The sequence below is a fragment of the Thermobia domestica genome, chromosome 15 (genome assembly GCF_964235325.1).
Source record: "Thermobia domestica chromosome 15, izTheDome1.hap1.1, whole genome shotgun sequence".
NCBI classification, from domain to species: Eukaryota; Metazoa; Arthropoda; class Insecta; order Zygentoma; family Lepismatidae; genus Thermobia; species Thermobia domestica.
In genome coordinates this window covers 554,457-580,140 of record NC_137468.1, presented here as the reverse complement: position 1 = coordinate 580,140, position 25,684 = coordinate 554,457, and the positions used below count along the sequence as shown (strand labels likewise).

General features: G+C 36.9%; 1 protein-coding gene across 3 annotated transcripts in view; it reads left to right on the top strand.

Annotated features, from left to right (window-relative positions):
* Nucleotides 1-21,711, top strand: part of Cap-D2 (CAP-D2 condensin subunit) — a 111,776-nt gene extending 90,065 nt beyond the window's left edge. For 2 of the 3 annotated variants that reach the window (XM_081741211.1, XM_081741212.1), the window contains exons 23-28: nucleotides 3,400-3,532; nucleotides 8,204-8,468; nucleotides 11,546-11,669; nucleotides 13,410-13,499; nucleotides 19,428-19,514; nucleotides 20,996-21,711. In XM_081741211.1, the coding sequence (XP_081597337.1) occupies nucleotides 3,400-3,532; nucleotides 8,204-8,468; nucleotides 11,546-11,669; nucleotides 13,410-13,499; nucleotides 19,428-19,514; nucleotides 20,996-21,165 (869 nt within the window). In that variant the 3' untranslated portion in view covers nucleotides 21,166-21,711. The remainder of the gene's footprint in view (nucleotides 1-3,399; nucleotides 3,533-8,203; nucleotides 8,469-11,545; nucleotides 11,670-13,409; nucleotides 13,500-19,427; nucleotides 19,515-20,995) is intronic. The other variant, XM_081741213.1, reaches the window with a different exon arrangement.
* The last annotated feature ends 3,973 nt before the right edge of the window (nucleotides 21,712-25,684 follow it).

Sequence of the window (25,684 nt, the reverse complement as noted above, 5' to 3'; positions counted from 1 at the left end):
ATTGTTTGGCATATTGCACAATACCACCAATTAACAGTTCTGTACATTTAATATAGTGAAATATTAATATATCAGGTTATTACATTTTTTAGATCTACATTTAAACGAAAACTTATAATATCACACATATTGTTCACGAACTAAGGAGCTGCAGTATCACAGACAAATTTTGGAGGCCTTTGCAACAGTTATGCCGTAAGTGAAATGGAGGGTGCAATGCACAACCGAAGTACCTTAGTATCGAATACAGTGATCATGATATAACTAATTTCAAATAAATAGCAAGAGTTAGAAGGAATGGGAAATCCGACTTTTTCGAAAATTTTTGTTTCGAGAAAGTGCTAAGTTAAATATCACGTCCAATCATGTAGTGGCGTTTACTGCAGTTTCATATGTGGAATCGTTTCGGAGATATAATAAACATTGATAAAGTTTGCAACACTGTCTAAAATTATGTAATGGTGAGAAATTGTTTTATTGTCAAAAGCTGGTAACGTAACATTACAAAAGCGAAGGAGAGCAAGAACCATTTGAAAAATTCCCCATAAAAAAGTCATTTGAAACAGTACTCAAGTTTTTCATATCTCCAGAACGGTTTGACGCATTGAGTTGCTATAAGCGCCATTACGATCTTTGCATCTATTTTAAACCGTCCATGTAATTGGATGCCATACTTCTCTAATCCATTTCCGAAGAAAGTCAATTTTTCAATTCCTTATTTCCACACTTTCGAAATACGTCATATCATGGTTGTAGTGAGACATGGGTTTGATTCTCGGCGAAAACTCATGTACTGATCTCACGTTTAGCTGTAAGTCCACACCTCATATAGCCAAACTGTTGAAAAAGGAAGCTAAACTCAAAATTCTTTGGATCTGCATTTCGTTACTATTGCTGTAGAGGCGTCCAAAATTTCGATGCGTAGTGTTCTTATTTGTGACACTGAATAATAAGTGTTGCTTAAAATGTAGATTTCAAATATGTAATAACCTGATGTAGTGCTATTTGAAATAAAATAAAACTTTATGTGGGTTGACAATGCTGTTTTGGGGGTATTGCAGTGTATGAAACAATATCACCAGTTAATATTTGGTTGATCAGTATTCGTATCGCATTTATCGATTATTTTAGAAGTAATGAGGGCGTGTCAAGAGAAATAATCCACCCTCTATGTGCATTTGGTGTTTGATGAGTGCTGTTACGACGTTCAGAAAGGAATTCTTCTGACGAAAATAATTGAAAATATCTATGTGATGAAAAGTCATTTGGTTCGCGTCTGAGCTGAGCCCTTAGCAGTCAACTCGAAGCTATCATCGACTGTGACGGTTCGCGTCACTAGCAATCGAGATTTACTAAACCATTGATTCTTTCAACAAATACAATTCTAAATTAACAAGGGACCGTCCTCTCCACTGATTCTGTAAATCAGTTATTTCCAACCGAAGAGTAATGGACATTGATCGTGTTGTCAATACTGCTGAAGGCATAACGTTCGTGGATTCATTGCCATTTGGTTATTCCATTGCCCTATTTCCTTTGCTCTGCTCTTATGCTTATTGTAAGTGGCGCTTCTACGTTATGCATCGGCCCATTTGAAATGAATGCTCTAAAAAAGGCAATCCTTCAACGTATCCAAAGCTTGGAGGGAGGAGAGGGGCCACAAACGGGGAAGTTAATGACAACAGATCAAACGATGGTGCCGGAAACACTGTGCTCCGGGCTTGTAAGCTGGAAAGGATGGCAGGCACTTACTAGAGTTGTGGTGAGCGAACAGTGGTTTAATAAATTTAAGAAGTACGTTAATCCCTCCAGCACGAGATACACCAAAAATAAAATATGTAATATATACGAGCATGGCGAAAAAATAAGACTGTCAAAGAAAGAAAAATCCAGTAGTTTTCGAAATATCATTGATGTTTATCTAACTTCAAGGAACAGGAAAGTGAATGATAAATTTAATGTTTATAGCAGTGCAAATCCTGGGATTAATAAGTTTTTTTTTTTTTTTTTTTTTTTTTTTTTTTTTTTTTTTCAATTCTAGATTTGTGCCTTCAAATGTTTCTTTCACATTTCTCGATCTTAAGCTTTCTCTTTAACTTCCGATATTCTCATCTATTTTTCAAATCATCGATCAGTTGGGGTTGTCCATTTTATTTTCTCCATCTTCCAGCACCCTATTTCGAAGCTCTCTAAATATTTCTTTTCTAACTTCTGTAATGTCCAACTCTCTGAACCGTAAAGTCCAATGCTCCATATATAGCACTTGACCAACTTCTTTCTAAGTCCGACATAAAAAATATACACTTTTATTTTTGAAACATTATGTTAATTCTCTAGGTTTGAATTTAATTTGCTTTTTTTATTCTTTTGTTTTAATCTTTAGTTATATATACAGGGTGTGACAGTTAATCCGGCTCGTATTGTACATAGAACCTTGAAACGATAACTTAACGTATCAATTCAACATGCGTCAAATTTTGTTGTGAAATTCTGAAAGAGATAGAAAGTTGAGAGTTTTAAATAGAAAGTAGTAATATTTTAATGCATCATGTAGATTCAATATACATTTTTGCTCGAAACATTTGTTTTTCTTTCAAATTCCTGCTTTGCTCTAAACAAGACATTCAAAATGTAATGGTGAAACAAGTCCTTGGATATCACTTTTTACAATTGAAGAGGGTAAAAATTTGATTAAAATACTAAATCCTAAATTCTCCTTTAAATTAAATTTTTAGTTTCGCTACAACAAAACAAAAATCGATTTTAAAAAAATGGAATTAAATATTTTTATGTAGATTTTGAATAAAAATAAGAAACTTCTGTTCCAAACTTATTTTCCACAATTTTCCATTGTCTATAAAATGACATTGAAAATAAGTTCTTTAAAGTAATTTTGGGTAATCACAATTTCGATGCTGTTTTTAGGGAAAAAAAAAGTGTTTGAAACAGAAATTTCTTATTTTCTTGCGTAATTCAAATTCTAATTCAAATTAGCACGTTCTAGATTAAAATTCGACTTAGGTCTCTTTGGCAGCATTAACCTCAGGGTTCACACTCACCTTGCTTCAAAATCAGGGAAATGCTTCAAAATATACCGGAAACCAAGGAAATTGTTGTATTTCAAAGAAAAGTCTTGTGTTAGTGGTTAATGTTTGAACAAAATTGACGTTCCTCAACTTTTCTTAAGGGAGGTGGACGAATTGTGTTGCTTGTATGATTTTTATATTTTGAATGTCATTTTAAGGTTAAAGGAGGCAGTTTGGAAATCCACACGACTTCATATGTAATATTTCGTTTGCGGGCTCTATGTATAGTACGAGCTGAGCCACAAATTAACAATCTCACCCTGTGTTGTTTAGTAGAAGAAATAGTGGCTTCTTTTTATTTATTTTTTTTCAGCTTTGTCAAGACACTTTTTTATTGAATTGTCCCAAAAAGGGAACGCACTCTATAACGTAATGCCAGATATTATTTCAAGACTTTCAGATCCGGAAGCTGCAGTTGATGAGGAAAATTTCCGTACAATAATGAAGTAAGTTATTGACTAGCAGGTTTGAACATCATTCATTTAGATCAGTGGTTCTCAATATGGGCATTAACGCCTCCATGGGGAGTTCTTGTTGTCAAAGGGAGCACTGGAACAGAAAAGAGCGATAGACTATTTAGGAGACGTTTGAGGGAAGAGATGTAAGGAAAAAGATGGCAAATGTAAGACAAATTATTTAAACAAAATTTCCTATGTATATATTCAAGGCTGATTTTGAGAATTGAAGTCTTTTACTGTTTCTTAGACTGTTTCGTCCAAGTTCAGTTTTACGTTCAGCCATGGATGGATTGAGTTAAGATGACGGGGGTCGCTCGGGACAGTTGCATTCTCCCGAGGGGCGCTAGGCTCGAAAAGATTCAGAACCACTAATCTAAAGTATTCAATTTTTACGTTTGAAATAGACAGGTTGTGTAGATTAAATAGAGATATTTGGAAGAGGCTTAATCCAAATATCATTGGAAATGTCTTTTATTTCGATGTGTTTAAGAATAAAAACATGTAGATGAATGTTAGATAATATTTGCTAATGGATACTATAGGATACATACGGCATAAATAAATAGGAAGCACGCAACTCTGTATACTGTGTTAATTTTTTGTTTTGTATGATTTCGGATCCTCGGTGGGACCTTTGTCGATAACATTACTCCTAGTTGTACTTCCGTCCTTATAGAATCGTTTTCAAGAGAGATTCATGGAAGATTTGTGGGAAACAGGATCATCCGAAAAACAATTTGAATGGTACGATCACTTCTTGCTATTTGCACTCAATCACTTATGAAAATTTGTTCAAAACCATTGGAAGTTCAAATTACACGTGTCACTCTTTATAAACTGCTTTATGTATTGTTTAAAAAGGAAAAATCGATCGTTCTTCGTAACGACGTTTCGTGGATTTTACTTGTCAAACAAAAAAGCACCATAACTTTTCCCACTCAACTTTTTGACCAAAACATTGAAAATAACTTCTTTATGTAGATTTTTACTTTCCACTAAAAAGAAACTCAAAGCCATAATTTAAATTTCAGTGTTTTCGAACAGAATTTTATAACTGAATGGATGCGGGTGACAGCAAGTAATATTGCAACTCAAATTGTTTCTCGGATAATATCGCTTTGAAATCTTGCAAGAAAATCTCTGAAGATAATTATATAAGAAAAGAAGTGCAGCTGGAAATAGTCCCAGCGAGGATAGAAGTCATTTAAAGAAACAAAAAAAGCTATTTATGAATATTACAAAAGCTAAATAGTGCCTTCTCCGATCCAAAACTAAAGAGATGAAGCAAAAGAATTTGATAAACTTATTGTTTGTGTTAGAATTAATTAAATTTTAACCCTTTCAGTTGTTACAATTGTGTGCATTAAATTTGTGTAGCAATATTTCGAATAGAACTAATATCATAACAATCCAAACATATTTGTTATATGAATCAATATATTGTATCTTGTTTATTTCTAAGTGTGCAGTTTTGACTAATAAATAGAAAAGGGAATGCTGTGTGCTTTCAGCATATTTAGATGTCTTTTGGTACTCGAGTCCCAACGTATACATTAAATATCTCGGAAACTTCGAGTCCATAAACCTTAAGAAAATAAGATCAGAAAACTCCTGTAAATATACTTAAAAAATTACATTAAAAAAAAAAAAATCTTTTAACAAATGTCAGTACTGGAAGGGTTCAACTGATCCCTTTAAACTTTAACGGTGCCTGATTCTACCATCAATAAAAACAGAGCAACTTCCTTCAAATGAATTGGAGTTGAACGATTTGCTCCGTGCGATATGACTCCTGTTTTTGAGTGATGGTCGTGTTTTTATCTACAATTCGAGCAAAATTCACATGATTTTCTATAACACATTAAATAAATATCAGGATAATATTTTTCTTATATTTTCCGAGACGCATCAAATAACCATATAATAAATATATTTAACAATGTCAAAGAACCCTGGACAAAAAAGAAATCACCGTCTAACATTGATCTCTCTCTCTCTCTCTGTTGCCATAGATAGCGTTTCACTGGTAACACATGGTTAAATGACCCTCACCACTAATGAATGACCATTGCAGTTAACTCGAGTGAATGTATCAGTTGCTTGTACGAGGAAGTGCTGAAAATTTCCTCAGCTCCTGACTTTGCTCAGAAACAGTAGAGCTGGAGGAATAAAATTATGTCCTTGCAAATAAAATTCCTTTGGCCTTGAAACCAGGTCTCCGCAGCATGTTGAACATCCGGTATGTCCTTGAAATATTTCTTCAAGTTTGGAAATAGGTGATAATTAGGGCAAGCCAAATGACGTCAATAGGAGAACGAAGGACCAATTAGAATCTCAGGGTGTTCAATTTGGTAGCCGCAGCGTGGGACGTGTGAACTGGGCAATTGTGCAAAATGAAAATCCTTTTGGATTATATTCTGCGCCGTTTCGTCTTAATTGCAAGTGCAAAGATAAGCACAATACTCACCGGTGATAAAGAATTCCAAGGTAGGTAGGTCATCAACAAGAAATTAAAGCTGTGACCTTCTTTGCTGATTTCTGGGGTGCGGAACTTGGCCACGGAAACCAGAAGTGACGCTACTTCATTAACTGATTGTTAGTTTCGTGTGATAAATATGGAGACGGCTTTCATTGTCAGTCACCAATCGGATCAAACAATCCCAAGTACCAACCTCAAAACGAGCCCGCCCTCAACACCGCCCTTGGATGTTTCAACTTGTTCCTTCTTCTGATCCATGAGACATTTCGGCACCCACTTTGGTGAAAGCTTGTTAGTATCTAGTATATAGCTGATGATAAACTCAACACGCTGCCGTGAGATATTGAGTATCTCTTTTCCTCTTTCTGATATTCGCGTGTCCTAAAGTCACATATTGCCGAGTTGGTTGAGATTTGAGGGTACCCACTGCGAGATTCATCTTCAATGGTGAAATGGCCAGTCTTAAAAATATCCAGTTTTTGATGATAATGTAGGAAGTGGACTGCTTCCCCAATATTTGTGACTTCTCAATGTGAATTTCCTTTACAGTTTTTCCGTAGAGAAACAAAAATTTCATGACGCTCCGATACTCCAAAACTTTGAACCTTGCTTGAGCGTATTTAGGAGGGGAGGGGGGGTTCCGAGCGTAATCCCCCCCCCGAAATGTTATTTACTGTATTAAAGTAAATGAAATATCTTGTAGAGTTTACATATTTCCAGGACTAAAGTTGGCAAAGCCCCCCGAAATAAAATCTTAAATACGCCACTGGCCTTCACCATCATAGTTTCAAGCCTAAAATAAATAAATAAAAAGTTACATCAATGACAAGAAACCTGTATTTGCACCATAATATACTAAGATACGAAGCTTTCATGTGAATCTACACTCAAGGTTTTATGTGGACGGAAGGAAACAAAGCCAGGAACTATAGCAGTCATCATATACTAAACACAAATTTCGCCAAAACTTTGGTTGCAGAAAGATTGTAGCACAGAGGGAAAGACACTGAGTTGCACACTGCTAGAGGAAAATTGTTTTTAAATCCAAGGAGAATCGCTGCAGGCCCCTCCGAACAAAATTTCCGAAAGAACGCTGCGATAGAGGCTTCATTAATAGACATTTAGAGTTGAGTACCACGAAACAGCCCACTTCTCATAGCTCTACGTCTTCAATGAGTTGAAGAATATAGGCACTGACAACGTATAGTGTGGTCCGACTAGTCGCGTTTTTGCCTATATTCCAATGATGGGGTCGAGTACATTGGAAGCCAAATGAAACATTTCACTCGCAGTGTGTGTGTAGAATGTTGTTCAACCTTAAGGAAGGTGTTATATAATAAAGTTGAAACGCTTTTCGTATTATAACTTTAGCTTACTCATAAGGTGAATCTGAACATGAACTAGCGACATTTTTAATGAGCAGGTGTAATTTCTCCAACATCTTCATATGATAACATGCACTGGATGATCCTAATTTTAAGATGACAGCTGCCCTGTTCACAAGGCTCAGAGCATCTATCGGTGGTCTAAGGCACCCTATGCTATCCGTTTTGGACTCTACAGTCTCCAGATTTAAATCCAGTTGGAAATCGGTGGCGCTTTCTAGAAATTAGTGAAACACAGAAATAGGCATCACCACACTATACTGGAACTACGAGTCTATTGATGAGCGAACGAATTCAGTTCCAAGCAGAATTCAGGTGGTTATCAAGATCAGAGGCGGTATACACGTTATTAAGTAAGTTTTAGGTCGTGTGGCTAATTATTTGTCCAGTGTATTGGATAATTCTCTGCTTATAATATCATATTCCTTGTTTCGGAGTTCATTTGTTTTCGAAGGTTTTGATGTTTTTTGTCAGCAACAAGGCTGTTTAAAGCGTCAGCTACAGTTTACAAGAGGTTCCAAAGCACATTGCCACCCACCGGGGATCAAACCTTGTTCTTACATGTTTTGTGTCATTAGTTCCCTGTTAGGTTAACACAGGGTTGTCGTTTACATTTTAAATTTTATTTGACCTTTCCAATTCGCTTCTTTTATCTGTAGCTTTTTTTAAGAAAAAAGCAACAAATGGAAAAAGATGTATTAGCTTTATTGAGAAATCGTGGCAAATTTCAATTTTGTATGCATCTTTGCGACAACTTTACATCAATTGTTTTTAATTCTCTTATTCTATTCGCAGATACATAATGTTATTAATCCAGAAGGACCGTCAACTTGAACTTTTAGTGGAGAAATTATGCTTGCGGTTCCGAGCAACGCAGATGGAGCGCCAGTGGCGGGATCTTGCCTATTGCCTGTCTCTGATCACTTATTCAGACCGGAGTCTGCGGAAACTACAGGAAAATATTTCTTGCTACGCTGATAAACTTCATGAACCTCAAGTGTATGAAGCATTTGCCTCAATACTTAATTCAAGTAAAAAATTAGCTAAAGCTGAAACAAAGGTAAGTCATGACCATTTCATTGTTCTTTAATTGGAGGCACAGTGGCTCAGTGGTAGAACGCTTATCCCTGGTACGAAGGGTTCCGTATTCCATTAGAAAGCGTCTGGTATGTGGAGGATGCCAGGGTGTAGATTTGCATTGCAGCTGAAGTAGGATATACAACAAACAACGTAGAAGCCCGCATGGTCCCGGGTTCAATTCCCGATGGGGATATAGTTGAACGACCAAAGTGGTTCGGATTCCACTATAATCAGTAGGTCCACGTCTTCTTTGGCCTAACAGGCATAATCGTGGGACGTTAAACTAAATGAAACCAAACAACAAACAACGTAGTTTCCTTTTAGCATCGTAGTTTTTAATTGTTCATTTCTCGTATTTGAAAAAGAGCTTGAAAGAGATCGTGATAATTTTTCCTGTCGTAACTATAAATAGGCGAGTAAAGATAGTATTATTAGACAAACACAATAAGTTTCATTCTGTTGCCAATATTCTACGTAACCAGTATTGAACATTCACATAATAGCATAGAACAGAGAAAGGACAGGAAAAATTAGCAGAGTGAAATTGAAATAACACTGCTCAAAATAATGTTCATAATTCTTGCATTCGAAATTCAGTGGAGCCGCGGGAAACAAATTTAATCCGTTCGCGAATCGAAACTAAGTTTCTCATTGAAATTATTGTATATAAAATGAATGCGTTCTAACCATAGATATGTGATACGTATTATTTCTTACGTTTTTAACTTTTTTTTCCTGTAACGAAGAGTATAGAATGAAAATATTATTATTTTTAATTACAGACAAATAAGTAATGAGGACTATAACGAAAAAAGGTACAAAAAAGAACAAAAAGGAAAGTTCTTGAACATAGTACTCATAATAATGTTTACGACTAGCACGTGATTGCACTATTGAGCGCGTGGGATTGTGGGTACAGGCGTATATATATGTTTGTATGTGTGTGTGCTTGCGTTTTGCACCGCAACATATCGTTCGTGAACCGACGGAAAAATTGTTCACAAAATGAGTCGGTGAAGCGATTTGAACGCGAAGCGATTTCGTGACCCATTGGTATATAAATTATTGTAATACTAGCTATGTACGTAAAAAGAGGGGATGTATTGTTGAAAGGAATAGACACACAATAGCAGTGTTCATGTTCTTCCTTTGCTTGTATCATTGCTTCGAATATTCGCGACTGAGGTCTCACTTTTAGATTTCAAAGTTCACAGAAATAAGAAAAATATACGTGTTATTCATTGAAAATAATCACTGTAGTTACGTGGCTGAGCTTATTTTGAATTTAGCTGAAGTAATTCATTCATTCAAGTTCTTTTAGAAATAAAATTAAAATCATTTCTTTCCATAAGTAAATGTGTGCAAGAAATTGAAATTGTATATATCACGAAACTCCAATTATTCGGACTAATGAGTTGTGGACGCAATCCGGATAATTGGAGCAATAGTCAAAAATAGGCAGTGTTAGATAAAAAGGTAAGCTTGTTGTACGAGGGGCTTGTTGTATATTCTTAGCCTAAAGGTGACGAAATTCGATGAAATTGGAAAATGGAGTGGATGAGGAAAAATGTGGAATCCTTTGAAAACAGCAGGAACATTGTCGTTGTTCCTAGACGTGGCTGGGTATCAAACAGCAGCGCCTTCTGCTTTTGCTTTTATGTATATAAACTTAGAAAATTCCAATATAATACAAACTTTAAATGTTGGTTTAAATAGAAATTTCAACGAAATTACATTTTTACGAACGAATACATGGAGCTTACATTCCAGTATATATATGTCTGAATCTGAAAGATGTGCACAAACTCCGAGAGGTGATTCGTGACATCAAAAGAAGACAAAAGGTCCTCTTGCATGGTGCATTCAAGGTCTGGAAAACATGGAAATCCTGGAAAAATTTTCTGTATATTTTGGATATTTTTGGTAAAGTTAAGTTTATTTCATTGTTTTTACATTTTATCTGCACAATGTTTGGTAAACAACTTTTCGCTACAGCAGGAGTCATCATACAATGAAGGAGTTGGCAGGACCTTATATACAAAGTGCATGTGAAAAAAGGATAGCTTTTTAACGTGGAACTGGCAACACTGATAAGATTAACACACAATCATAGTCATACGTCTTGCAAATAAAATCAGAAAAATAAACACACTGCTAAACAAGACTGCACTTATTTAATATAAAAAGCACATTTACACGTGACGTTTCGATCTTCTAGCCAAGATCCTCATCAGACGTACATTGATGTCTGATGAGGATCTTGGCTAGAAGATCGAAACGTCACGTGTAAATGTGCTTTTTATATTAAATAAGTGCAGTCTTGTTTAGCAGTGTATTTATTTTTCTGATAAGATTGACAAGCTGTGTATGCGAAGAAGCAGTCTCTAGCATTATGTGCGTACAACAGACGTATAATGTGTGGCGAGAAGCAGTAAGTTCAAATGACTGCCATCATAGAAAATCTCGCCAAATGAGTAGTTGGGTTTGTGATCCGATTTATCGACACAAGAAGACAGAGTGCAGTTGACATCACATGAAGTATTGGCAAACACTCTTATCTGCAAAGTGCAATCCAAAACCGGCCAAGAGGAAGTTTTCTGATTTATGACAACACCCAGCCATACTGTTGAGATGATTCAAAAATTTCGATTACCTCTCATACATTGCCTAGTCATCATTCTTTGTTTTGTTCCTTTACTTGAAAAAGTGACTGGCTGAAGTCACCGGTGACAGATTTCTATAAAGAAGGCCTACAAAAACTTGAGACTACCAGAAATGCTTGGAGTTCCGTCGTTGATTATGTAGAAAAATAGTCACGGTGTGTATTTGTATAGAATTAACAACAATAACATTTTCCTCTTCTATTTTCTTCTTTGTAGTAACCCAGGCCTTTTCTTGTTTTTACATGCACCTTGGGTGTATATAAACGTATATAATGTACAGTACTTTTTCCTATTATGTGATATGGATCGGTCCCTTAATTAGAGTTCTACTGAATATTAATAATGGCTATGAATAAGAAGTGTGAATATGTTTCCTTTTGTTTTTCATGTGCAGATGTTAATTGAAGAGTTGGAGCAGAGAATTGAAGAGTTTAAGCGCAAAGGAACAGAAGAGGAAAACATCGCTCACAAGGCTTCGCAGGCAGTGAAGAAAAAGAATGCAACTGCGCCCAGTTCCTGTGAGTTTTTGTTATTTACTCTATCGGTTTGTTTAAAATGTCATTACTACTTGATATGACTTCAGCAAAGATATTTCCTGTTCGTATATGCCATTGATATGTGTTTATTGACTTTATGCATAATTGTAATTGTACTTGTAGTGGTTGGTAATGTAATTCGAGATAAAACCATATGAAACGAATGATTCGTTGTAATCATTTTTCTCGTGCTGTTTCCTGATGAGGATATGTATATTTATCCAACGTTTATATATATAGTAATCTTCCATTTGCATATTTCAGAAGTTATTCCTTTGTTCCCAAGTATCCGGCCTAGTTTTCTTTTATAGTAATTAAATTAGAAAGGCAAGGCGTTGTATTAGCAACATAGCCAAGGCATTGGAAGCGGGCGTGTGCTACGATCCTCCTACGTGTTGTGTGCAAAATACAAGTTGTGACAGGAAAAGAGCAGCGTTCTGCTCCTTCGTTCATTGTTTCGTCAGTGTGGAACGGACGTTAATATAGTACACTTGCAGCTGTTCCTGATTATAACTGTACAGTACATACAGTTAGAATCATAGAACTCCGGCCTGCCCTTCCATCAACATTAGACCTGATACTCGGAAGTATACTGTATAAATATAAATAATAATAATAATAATAATTGCTTTTTGCGGCAACCTTCTTATGAACAAATAATTTCTGCAAACATTGTTTCTTGTTTGGCGGGAACAAAAAAAAAAAAATGTTTTTGAAGCCAAGATATGGATAGTCCCTCAAAAGAAAAAAATTCCAATTTGCCGACTGAAGGGGTTGTGAATACTACGGGTTTTTCATGTGTGCCTGGGAGACTGATAGATTCTCTTAATTTTCAGTTTTACTATACGTACTGTTGTTAAGCAATATAAACTATCCTTTTAAAGAAACTGTAGTTGGACTCAGTGCTCTAAAGTTTGATGTCTAAATTGGAATAGTTTTCTACCCGGAAGGCCAAGTTCGAACCGAATGCGAAATGCCCGCTGGGTAGTAATCACAGAACAACTATTACGAATATACTTCTGCCACAACAAACGCACGATGCTCACCGCGCCACGTCATTACAAGTGCTGAAAGTGGCACGTATACCGCTGTCGATCGAACCCCTACCACAACTCACACAGCGCCATCTCCAAATACGGGAGGCCTTTTTGCCGGACCCTGTAGTTAATTTCTTCGTTGTTATGAATTAGTATCTAAAACATATTGAATCGGGCAAATGTTAACTATTGTTTCTAAATACATTCGAGAACTTCTGACCCATTTCCATTACTGTTTTTGAAAATATAAAAGCGGTGATTACAAATGTTGACTGTTATCTGGATAAACACGTAGAAATTATCAACAATAGAAGTGCTTACTGCAGAACTTAAGTATTTTTAGCTTAACATTCATAATGTGTTAACAGTGTAACGTTCCTTCGCTTTGTTTTTTATTATTATTCATTTTTAGCTGTGAGAGATTCCCTCAATTCTGATAATTTGCTCTGCGCGCCAATTCTGACAATAAAAGTATAGTATGTAGAAAAGTACTTACGTTCAAGCAGAATGCTGTCTGAAACATAACGAAATTTTTCGAAGAAATAATTATGTCTGTATCAAGCAATAGCCTGTTTTTACAAAAATAAATCGTTGCATTTTGTGATTTCATTAAAGATATGTTTCACTGTAATAGAATGAGATATTAACATAAGAAGCAATTTTTATTTGTTTATTTATTTTATAGGTAGAAAACCTCGCCGAACGCCAAAATCCAAAGCTCCTTCTTCGTCTGACAGCGATTTTGAATCAGCAGGTAGTGAAGATGAAGCCAAAGGTTCGTAGTATTTCTTTTCATTTTAGGAGTACATAATTGATTTAATGAAATACGCATATATTAAAAGTGATAATACAATTTAAAATAAATGTATGAAAAGCTCCGTGACGAATGTCTTCTCTTGTATTTGTTGTTACTATTCACGGGACACAATAATGTAACTGTATCTAACCCACATATTATTATTATTATTATTTATTGGATTGGGGCTGAGCGCTCCTTTAAGTATAGAGGCTTATATGAGACGTAGATATCTGAACCACGTGAGGTCCTGCCGGGAATCGAGCCCAGGTCTTCCGCGCCGGAGGCGTAAGCTAACCATGTTATTATTATGTTGTTGTTTTGTCTTAATGAATGGATAGTACTTAAGATGCGGTTCAAGCTAAATAAGCTTTATCTTAATGTTATAAGATATAAGATTATAATGAAGCAAATTTACTGACTTTTAAGTGTTCTAGTTACGTTTGGTTGGTTTCCTTCTTTCGTCTTCAATCTACTTCAAAATAAATAAATAATAAACGTTGGTAACAGGAATTTACCTGTTATACTGTTACAAAATACTAAAAATCCTACAAAGTTTTAATAATCTTTTCAAAACGAAAGAAAGGGAACGTTCGAGAGCAGTCTCAACTAGAACATATGACGTTAACTATTTGACGAAGTATCGTATCTCAGAATCTCACTTTTTAAGATTACGTAGACAGGAAAGCAATTGAATATGTAATAACTCGTCATCTATTCCAGATAATCGTTATGTGGAATTATTGGTCAATTATTGCATATTTAACTTTTCCCTCCTTTATGGAATTATATTTCTTTCTTTGTCTGAAAAAGTGAGATTTTGAGATACAACCATTTGTCAAATAGTTGACGATAAAACACGATTAATCCGGTTACATTTTAACAAACTGTACCAGACCCTATCCTTGTTATTGTGAGATTATTCACTAACAATTAAAGGTCTATATGCTTGTCGTTCAAATCCGATGTAAACACCGGATCTGATCCTCATCTGATCGAGCACGAAAAGAGTTTAAGCTGCTATGGACCGTAGAGAGCAGAGCTACAGAAGATAAAACTTTGAATGTCGCTAAGATGAGAGAAAGGCATCTTGCAGAGTGAAAATAAACAAACCAAAATTAACGTACCAACTGTATTCTTGGAGCAAGGACTATAAAATATTATAGGGTTGTTATCCTGAGCGCAGTCGTGCCAACTCAGTAGAAAGTTGATGTAACAAGTAGCACAATAAAATAGCAATTAGGATACCGGGAAAATATATTAGCAACATAAAAGACAATAGAATACACTGATTACATATTCAGAAGGGTGGATGATTTTGCACGCGAGGAAAGACAATTAGAGGCCGTTGTAGTTTAGGTGCAGTTGAATGAAGATCGATAATGACTCTGTGTCGTGGCCAAGACACAAACATTTCTCGCAGTGAGCACAACGAATGAATGGAAGCTTGTCACATGCGTCCCTACTAAGTTCTGTTTCGAAACTATATTTGGAGGGTGTGCGGGATGTTCACTGAAATATCCACATTTGAAGAACACAAAGCAGATCAAAGGTTTGAATCGACTTGCGGAAAACTGGTAATGACCAAATGACTGAAGGCGGAAAAAGGTCTCGCGTTGCCACACTTTAATGCTGGATAGTATTGGTGATGAACTTAATCATGTTTTTTAATGAAAGAAACACACGTTAGCGGTTTGTACAACGCAGGAATCAGCTTCTTTAAAAAAAAAAAAAAAAAAAAAAAAAAAAAAAAAAAAAAAAAAAAACCTATTGGGAACTATCGCATTGTAAATATCATCATCCTTGTTTTACTCACCAAAGTCAACCAAAAGCAAACACGACCCTTAGCCCGCAAATCGGGCCACAAGACTTACTCCAGAAAGATTTGCAAATCGCGTTTGGCCATATTCGCTTATCTACTTGCATAATTCAGCGGCCATGCTGACTGAAAAGTGACTACTGAGCTCCGAAACAGGAACGTACATATGTGGAAATAGTGTGCCACCCATTCTAATTACAGGCATAATCATATATGAATGCGTTGTGGCGGCTATTGAACCCATGACACCAAAGATCATCTTTCTGCCCTTAATGAGAAGAGTACTTCCAAAATGTAACTCGATCAAATGTAGACTGATCTATATTAATGATCTGATTTTGAGTCAACTCGTGCTCTGCAATGAAAGACTTAATTTAATTAACAAAGTCTGCTGCGGTTGTTTGAACAGCGGCGGCATCAACATCGACTCTCGAACTACCTTTGTGAAAACTTGCGCGAAACTATTTTGTTGTTTACGTTTCAAGCGTTTGATCCATGATTTGAACGCTGTGAATGATAGGTTCTTTCGTAATATTCATCGCCCAGATGCATATTGTGTGGTCGTGAGTAATTGCATGGTGTCACATTGCGATGAAATGCTCACGTACAGTATAAATTGTGCTTGTAAGAAATGCTGTTTTCAAGACTTCCTTTTTTGTGCGTGAGCAGTTGTGATTTTCAGACGCGGTGACATGACAATCGCTAATCCAGGATTATACAAATGGGGAGGCTCCCTGACTGGGCTGCTTAGTCCACATCTTCTAGGCATCGTCCAAGTAATTGTCCGGGAATTTTGTTCACGTTATCTTAGGTGGTGATGGAGCATACGACGAACTACCACATTCATGGTGCTCAACGACTAGTAGACCTCATTCTGGCACCAGCGCCATTCCCCTTGTTAACGCTGGATCATTGCCGAAATCATTTTGACTAACCTCATCTTCTATGTCATCGTCGTCTACCACTTGTGTCTTAAACTCAATGGCAACAACTTCCTCAGACAGCTGCGTTTTAATCTGTTCTGCAACGAAACCGTTCGTCCTGCGTTCGGAACACATCTGCTATCAAATTCAGAACTAAAAGCTTGTCGCATTTTGTGCACATATGATGCACGTTTATATCAGCCTCCAAAGTACTGTGCTTCCATTGACCCTGTCTGATATTCGTGATCGAATGCTCATTCGCTCGGAGTCGCTCCTACCACGAAAGCTACCAGCACTGCTTCCGTCTCGCTCTATGCGCACTTTCTACATGGGCACGACCCGTCTACTTCCGCTCCCTGTCGTCCATAGCATGGCACGTAACACCACAGCTCTTTTCAGGTTGTAGCACATACGTCAACTGGTTTTGTTAAAATTTTTGCGCCAACTGCGCGAGTCCTTTCATCCAGCCATACATACTATACACAATAAAACGTTTATCACAGAATCTTGTTCCGTTTCGTTCAGAACAGCTGTACATTGCATGCAGGTTATATTGAGTTGTCTGTCCTTATTATGGCTGGTAGGTTAATTTTGGTTTGTTTACTTTTACTCTTTGCAAGATATTCAGTTTCATCGTATAGTAATCTTTATTAAAAAGCAATTTTTAAAATATTAATTTTGTTTTCTGCAATAAACTTGAAAAAGTGCATTTAGTTTCCATTTCTGCATTACACTCCTAAACTTTCCTTATGCATCATAAAATTGCTCCAGCCAATAAAAATATATATATGCAAACGAAATAATTAAAAATGTATGTAAATTAAAAGTTCCAAAATTACTTTTTTCGCCTATCGCCTAAAAATTGTCTGTACAATGTGAATGTATATATTTGTAATTTCACAAAATAAAATGTTAAAAACAATGTTCATAGTAGTGGACTGTATTTTATGGTTTGATTCGTATACCACATGAATGCAACTAAATATAAATCCAAGGGGCCGCGGTGGCTCAGTGGTAGAGCGTTCGCCTCTGGTGCTTGGGGTCCCGGGTTCGATTCCAGCCCCCGCCAAGTGAACTTTGTGGTGGACAAACACCGCGTGCATGGGTTTTCTCGGGGTTCTCCCGTTTCCTCCCACATTCTTCATTCTACCATTTCATTCATTACTCATCATCACCTCTCCTTTTGCCTAACCGGCATAACCGTTGGACGTAAAACTCAAAGATTTCATTTCATTTCATTTAAATATAAATCCACTGTATTTAAATGATTACAACTTCAGTTTGCACAGAAAAATAATACACGTGAATAAACATATTCAGAGGGTCTTTAGTTCTAAATGATTGTGATACGATGGCTTATTGTTTGTGTTATATTGTATGATCTTCGACCATGATATAGGGTCCACCAAACAACTAGATGTTCTTGCCTCCACACATCACACTGTCGAAAACAATTGAAAAGCGTTAAGCAACTTGAACACTGTTGCCAGCTAAAGGAACATTGTTAAGATACACAATCAATCACTGTCAATTCAGAAACGCTAAGCAAATTCGAAGTTCAGTCCCCGAGCTTAGTGATGATAATAATTTCTTTTACCACCCACAGTAATCGTAATAACCGTCATTACTGCCTTTCTCTCATTTCGGTGACATTCGAAGTTTTCTCATCCCTAGCTCCGCTCCCTATGGTCCATAGCAACTTAAATTTTGGTGATCATTTCTTTACATGTTCAGTCAGACGCATCGGATGTATGTTTGCATCGGATTTACGCGATAACCATATAGACTTGTAAGAGGAAATGGTACCTAATTCCGGATTATACAATGATTAGATATTATTAACACGTGTTTATTCAGTAAATGATTTATGTCTCATAAATTCATCATTATCTGTATTAATCCATATCATCAGTGGATTATAGAAGACTCTTGAGTTCATCATGAGACATTTGATAGTTATAAGAATCGAGTACAAAATTATCCTCACCATAATTTAATTCCAGAAGTTTTACTTTAAACCAAATAAAGTTTCTAAGTACACAGTAAACAAATTCGTCCCCTCAGTGCATAATTTCATTTATCCAGAAATGAGCAAATGATTTCAGCTATTTGAAAAATGTATTCATTATGTACCTCATTACTGGGAGATGGATATGACTTAAATACAGGGTTGGTGTAGTTGAAATGTCCACCAAACATGTATCAGTTTCTAAGACAAAAACTGTTAGTCAAAGAATTCTCTGGCTGCACCACTTGGTAGATGAGGAAGGGTTTTATACTGCAGTGCATGGGGAGTCTGCACCGTTCTTTTAGCATCCCTTGGAGTGCATTATCTTGAGCATGAGGACACCAGTGCTGTATGCTTGCGGACAAGTTTATCATGCGTTTCATGGAGTTCATCACTAATGATCCACGCCTCGACGGAGAAAGACATGGACCAACATACTAGCAGCAACCTTCAGCGGATGGAAAGGGAGACAGGTTTGAAACTGTCCTGGACGTTGAACACAATCGAACCCCGCGATCCCGCGTAGCGCGCTCGCTAACGCTCTCCCTTTGGTAAGAGCGGTCTCTGGTTCGATTCTCGATGAGGACAGTCGGTCGGAAAGGTGTAACAGTTTTTTCAGACCAGCCATCGTGGGTTTTCTTCATTCATACTAGGCAAATGTTGGGATGGTACGTAATATACAAGTCCCAGGCCGCTTTCTTCCTCCTCCATTCCTGGATAGTGTGCTCGCCGAGGGACGGGACAGGCTCAATTCAATAAATAAATAACGATAGAATCACTCAACTGTTGCAGATCCTTTTTCCATCAGAAATGTTAACGTAGTGCCGACTACACTGTGCACATATCCAAACGGCGACGTGAGTTCAACCTTCTCAACCTGTTGATTACCGAACGAAAGTGGTGTTATGTATGCCTTCATCCTCCGTAGTTGTACGAACACTTCTGTTGTGTTCCTAAGGAGTTCATTAAACCATGTTGTTCAATGGCCGCGGGGCTTATTTTCAATGTTGTTCAGGTAATTTCACGAACTGACGGCGAATGCTGAATGAATGAATTATGCTTTTCGTTTGTTTATTAATGTTCATTTATTTAATAAGAACAAACATTAAATTATTATACTATTTATTTATGTAATTTATTTTCATTTATTATTTAAGGAAACGCAAATACTCGCTCCAGAAATGTGCCAAAGTCTAATAAAAAGAAAACTGACACTGCAAGGAAGAAGGACTCACACCAGTCAGGTAAAAACATTACTGTTCCCTCTTAAGGTATTTACGTATTCAGTTAGTCCTAGGATACAGAAATAGGAGAAACGTATTAGCAATTTGTGTGGAAACATCTCGAAAACCAGAACCTTCCATATCAAATATTAGTATCTTTCATCTGCATGATATAAATCAAAAGCTGTAATGACTGGACTCGTTACGCAGCGGCAACCATTGATTTGTTGTTAAGGAGTTGTAGCTCTGAATGCAATTGTGCCAGACACAAATGATACATTATATATATAGGTTATCTTTAAAGTCTTCATCCAATTTCAAAGTGATTTAGCTTGAAAAAGAACTAACAGTATTTGAATGAAACGCCTTACAATTTGGGTGTGTTTCATTTAACATGATCTATCGGTTTCAAGCTAAAAGCACTTAGAAATCGGATGAAGACTTGAGAGTAGTCTTACATATTTATAATCAAATAAATTAAACTTTGATCTTCCATCCATCTTTTATTTATTTCAACTGCATTCCAAAGGCGATTTACTGATACATCACATCAGATTTACGCGGGGTCTCTGGTTAATTCCAGCTCGTGCCAAATGAACTTTGTAATGGACAGATATCGTGCGCGGGTTTTCAGTGGGTTCTCCCAGTTTCTGCTTTTCACGATTTCATTCATTACCATTTCCTCCACCACTTGTTTTATTTGATAACACTGTATGTGTTCCATTCATTCTATTAGAGATTTCATTTCATTTCATTTCAGAAGCATGAGAGAGCTTCAGTCCGCAGCTTTACAAAATATGAATATCCCCAGCTCTCTTTGATATAATGATGTAATGATGCAAATACGTGGAAATGATTATTACATATATTTCTAATGCATATATTGCATTACATTTTTTCGAAATCATTTTTAGGCATTTCAGCACGCAATGGAAAAGGAGAGTAAATGGAAGATTGGCTCTGATATAAGTGAACGTGGGTAGACAAATGGCACAATTACGTTCTGTGGGGAAGGATGTGTACCTCCACTTGTGATATTTTTACACAAAACTCCTTAACTTTTAGAATTATTTTCAATATCAGAGAATGTCAATAACAGCCATTTTTGAGTTGTCACTTATTTAAAAAAAAAAAAAAAATGTAATTAAAACAGTTTGTGCGTGAAGACTGATTCAAAACCATAGACAGTTAAGAGTGTAACAAGTGTTAGGCTACATTTTCGAAGTAACTATGTAAAGTAAGTCATCAGTTTTCGTATTGCTCTCGTGTTTGAAGTTAATCATTGGCGTACGCAAAATTTTGTCACGATGGGGGGCACGCAGTTTCTTCCTTTTTAGGACAAGCGCGATTTTTAAATATGTATATCTTAATATAGTAAATACTTATGTTTCTATATCTTGTGAAAGGAAAGGGTCTTAAACCTCAACCTCCCTTGCGTACGCCACTGAAGTTAATTATATGTAACTTGAAGACAAAGAGGATATTATTATTTGTTGTTTCAGATAGAAAAGACTCCGAGAGTTCGGAGCCGGCGTCGCCTGTAGCGAAGAAGCTTCGAGGATCAACCAGGAGCAGATTATTTACTCCGGAACCAATGAAAAGGCCGGCGTCGGTGACCAAAAAGGCAGCAACTCCAGCGTCCACCAGGAGCACCAGAAGTAGGAGGAAATAAGTGTTAATGATTTAAAGTGGTCACATTCGAGGCTTTGTTGGCCGTGCACAGTACAAAGTAGGCCGTAGTACTACTCTTTGTTACTGAACAGTCACCCAGTGAGTAAGACATAATCCACTGGCAGAGCCACTTTTGATACGGAAGCAGTCAGGTGGATGTTCTTATATAATCAGAACCATAATCAGCTGCTTCGTAAACAAAGAAAATGTCTTTTTCTACTTTCTTGTATACCGCTTGCAATTAATCAGGGAACATATCGGTACAAATGTTTTTGCCTGTAGTTTCTGTGAAACAGTCACCACGGATCATCAAGTTATTTCTGTGTTGCGGAGAAAACAAGTCTTCAAGACTTAAACTCTTAGGCTAAGACTCTTTTTTAATGTGTATGTCTGTGAATAAGTAATTGCTTCAATTCTTTTTGGAAAAAAAAAAAAAAAAAAAAGTTCCATAGAATTAATCAAATGCAATTTTCTTGGCTCTCTTAATTTTGTTACTTGCTGAAATTTAGATCAAACTGGATTGAATTATATTTATTTGTAAATCGTGTTCTGTGAGCGTTCCTTTCATGTTAGCCATTTAAAGATTCATAACTTCTATTTTTAATTAAGTCCCTAGTTTATATTAACTTTTTATGTCGGAGGATTCTCTCCTCGGCTTGCCAGTTGTGTGCATAATTGCAATGAAACTTAGAGAATGAATTACTTAATTTGTTAATGAATAAGATGGTCTTTAGTATACTTCCGTGAGACAAATTGTATTTGTGGATGTACTATACGTTACTCTGTGGTATTTAAAACATCCTACGTGTCTTCTTATCTGTTAAATGTACATTAAAAAAATAATATTTTATATGTAAGTTTAACTATATTAATTCATGTATGAAACTAATCGTCTATTTGCACTTGTAAATTAGAACCTTTAAATAAAAAATGGCCATTTTATATAGTACATACACATCTGGTGTTCTTCTTTCAGTATGAAACGCACATCGTATAATTTGTAACGGGTGTCCCATTCGAAGGTAGCCCCGATAATATTCATTTATTGTAAATGTTTCAAGAATTTAATTTACATTTCCGAGAGTTTGTCCATCAGTTAAATGATGAGGAACTTACACTCGCTTATTAGGGTCATGAGATGACATCAGAATTTCTAGCATCCGGCTCCAGAAGCATGCAACTTCGTGTTCATTCTCTAAACATCCTCTGACGACCTCGTTTCATTTCATTCCTTATGTATGGAAATGTTTTATTTCCTCTTGTACTTCTTCAAACCAACGTTTCCTTCGACTGGGGCACCCTATACATACTTCTCTTTGAATACTGATCTTTGCATAGTATTTCCCGGAAACTATGAAATCAATTGAAAGGTGAAATGATGACTTGGAATAGTGTAATAATTGAGATCATTTTCAGCTGATCTGAAAATAAAATGGACTGAAACGTTGTAGAATCATTTCTTATAAATGAATTACAGCAGGTCTTGAATTCCATTTCAAACATTGAGACATCAATGAAGGTATTTGCAGCCACCCTTAGAAAGCGCAGCTGGCTGCCAGACAACGTCTCACCATGTCAGTTCCACAAGTGATCGAGAGAGATCAAAGCTACGAAAATTATTTCCAAAACTTTCAATTATTTTGCTGTCAGGAAGATTTATGTTGATTTGTTTCAGCGGTCACTTAATTGAGCTTACAAGGAATACTACCTAACTGTAAAACGCGGTTTGATAATTTGAAGACTGAATTTACCAGATGACCTGAAGGTGCGAAATTTTATGTAGTTATAGCCAAAGACGGTTCTACTCTTATTTTTGGTGGACAAACACCGTGTTGGAGGGGTTCTCCCTTTCCTTCCACTTTCTTCATTCCACCATTGCATTCATTTCTCATCATCACGGTCTCCTTTAGCCTAGCTGGCATATCCGTGGGACGTACAACTTAAAGATTTCATTTTTATTTTCTACTCTTAGGTCTCATGCTTCTCCGCCATTAGGTACAGTATGAGGAAAACAACCTGCAATTATGTGATGGACAACATCGTTTTTTTTTTTTTATTTCTTCCCACATCATTGGTCCAATAGCCTAAAGGGCTGTTAAACTAGAAACTTCATTTCAAACGGCGTCATAACATTTACAATATAATAGCGTATACCTTCTCGCAACGCTTGTACCGAGATTTCATCATTGCAATGAAGAAAACTGGAATTCGCACCTACGAAGGTTGAGCAAAACTTGCAACATAGCAGTGGACGCATTTTCTCTTTTTCTTTTATTTTTCTGGGGGGGGGATGCTTTAACGTCAGCCTTACCATCTTAGCTCCGGGAGAAGACAAGAAGGTTATGATTAATTTCATAATGACTGTTCACAGTAACCGCGAACAGTGTGACCATCCAACAACAAAAATGTTTCGTACTAACCTATGCAGAAAAAAGTATTAGATCTGGGGAAAAAGTACTAACATTTCATCTGCTTCCGTTTAAACCTATTTATAACATTTTGCGACATTAATATCTTATTACAAGGTTTCCGACAACTCCCTCTTGCCTGTGGGTGGGGAAGTGACCCCCACATTCTTGAAAGAACCCCAACTTTAAATTTTTCCAGTCAAAATTCGATACAAAACACTTACATCCTCCCAATTTTGACTTTACATCCCCAAACTAAAAATCCTCGCCGAATCCTGGTTAATTGTCGTATTAGAACTCACTGTAAAACCACTGAAGTAACACAAGTATGACGAATATAGAGGATGTCAAAAGAAAACAAGAAATGCCAAAAAATGGGCTTCTTGAGAAAATCAATTTTTAATTCCTTAATAGCCTACTGTTTAAACGAATCACCAAATATATAATATTGTTTACTGTGGTCATTTACTAATTAGAGGGGGTGACTGGACGACACCTATTTGGTCTAGGAATTAATTCGTGCGGTTGGTACGCACACATTGAAGCTGTAGTACAAACACAAAATACATAAATACCTTAAGAAAAATATTGTCCATCGCTAGCCACCACTTTCGCCCATCTGTCAGGCAATGTACGGATTCCGTGGCGAAAGAAGTCCTCATCCTTGGAAGCGATCCAGTCAGAGACCCATGTTTCGATATCTTCTGAAGAAGTAAACCGCTGTCCAATCAAATCGTTGTTCATGCAATCGAACAAGTAGTAGTCCGAAGGAGCAACGTCTGGTGAATACGGCGGGTGGGGTAAAACTTCCCATCCGACATTTTCTAAATAGGTTTTGACCGGTTTTGCGACATGTGGGCGAGCGTTATCATGTTGAACAATAAGTTTATCATGTCTGTTCTCCCATTCTGGTCGTGTTCTGGCCAGAGCTTGCTTCAAACGCATTAATTGTCGTCGATAACGTTCTCCATTCATAGTTTCACCCGGTTGCAGCAGCTCATAGTACACCACACCTTTCATATCCCACCATATGCACAGCATAACCTTTGCACAGTGAATATCTCGTTTTGGTTGTGATGGACCTGGTTCACCTGGTTTCACCCAGGCCTTTTTTCGTTTAGGGTTCTCGTAATGGACCCACTTCTCATCACCCGTAATAATTCGATGCAGAAACCCCTTTCTGCGCTGTCGTTGAAGCAGCAATTCGCAAATGGTTTTTCGTCTTTCAACCTCTCTGTCTTTCAATTCATGTGGAACCCAATGTGACATCTTTTGAATCATTCCCATGGCTTTCAAGCGTTTGGAGACTGTTGTTTGATCAACGCCTAATGCTGCTGCAAGTTGTTCCTGCGTTTGACACGAATCCTGCTCGAGGAATGCTGTCAATTCTTCGTCTTGAAATTTTTTTGGCTGTCCAGCTCGCTCTTGGTCTGCCAAGCCGAAATCACCACTTCTAAACCGTGCAAACCACTTCTGACACGTTCGCTCAGCTAGAGCATGGTCACCATACACTTCCACCAAAATACGATGACTTTCAGTCGCACTTTTCTGCATGTTAAAGTAATGCAGCAGGACACCCCGCAAAAACACTTTATCAGGCACAAATTGCGCCATGTTCACTTAACTACAAACTGGTGTTGTTGACGCTTTAATCCACTGCCCTATACTACGAACGATACGCGATGACAGGGGTTTGCAACACATGTGTGGATACACGGAACTGTGGGACGCTCCGTTCGTTGCGCCATATCTTGTCCACCCGCACGAATTAATTCCTAGACCAAATATGTTCCAGATCCGCTCTTGTAAATACCATTGTTGAAAAGAAAAAACAGGCAGAAAAAGTTACCAGGAACAGAAATTTTTGTACATTCCCAAATTTTCATTAGATTCTTTTTTCTTCCCCAAATGTATTTATGAGAAAAGAAGAGAAGGAGAAAAGTACTAGATTTCTTGGTGAACGTACTAGAACACTAAAATATAAAAGGTACTAGATCTACGTAGTACGAAAGTACTAGCGGTGGTTACGGAATCGCGGTACTATTGGGATTCCCGAGACTTGACACATTTAGTCCTGTAAATTGCGTTTCGGAACATAAATGTGAACCCAAT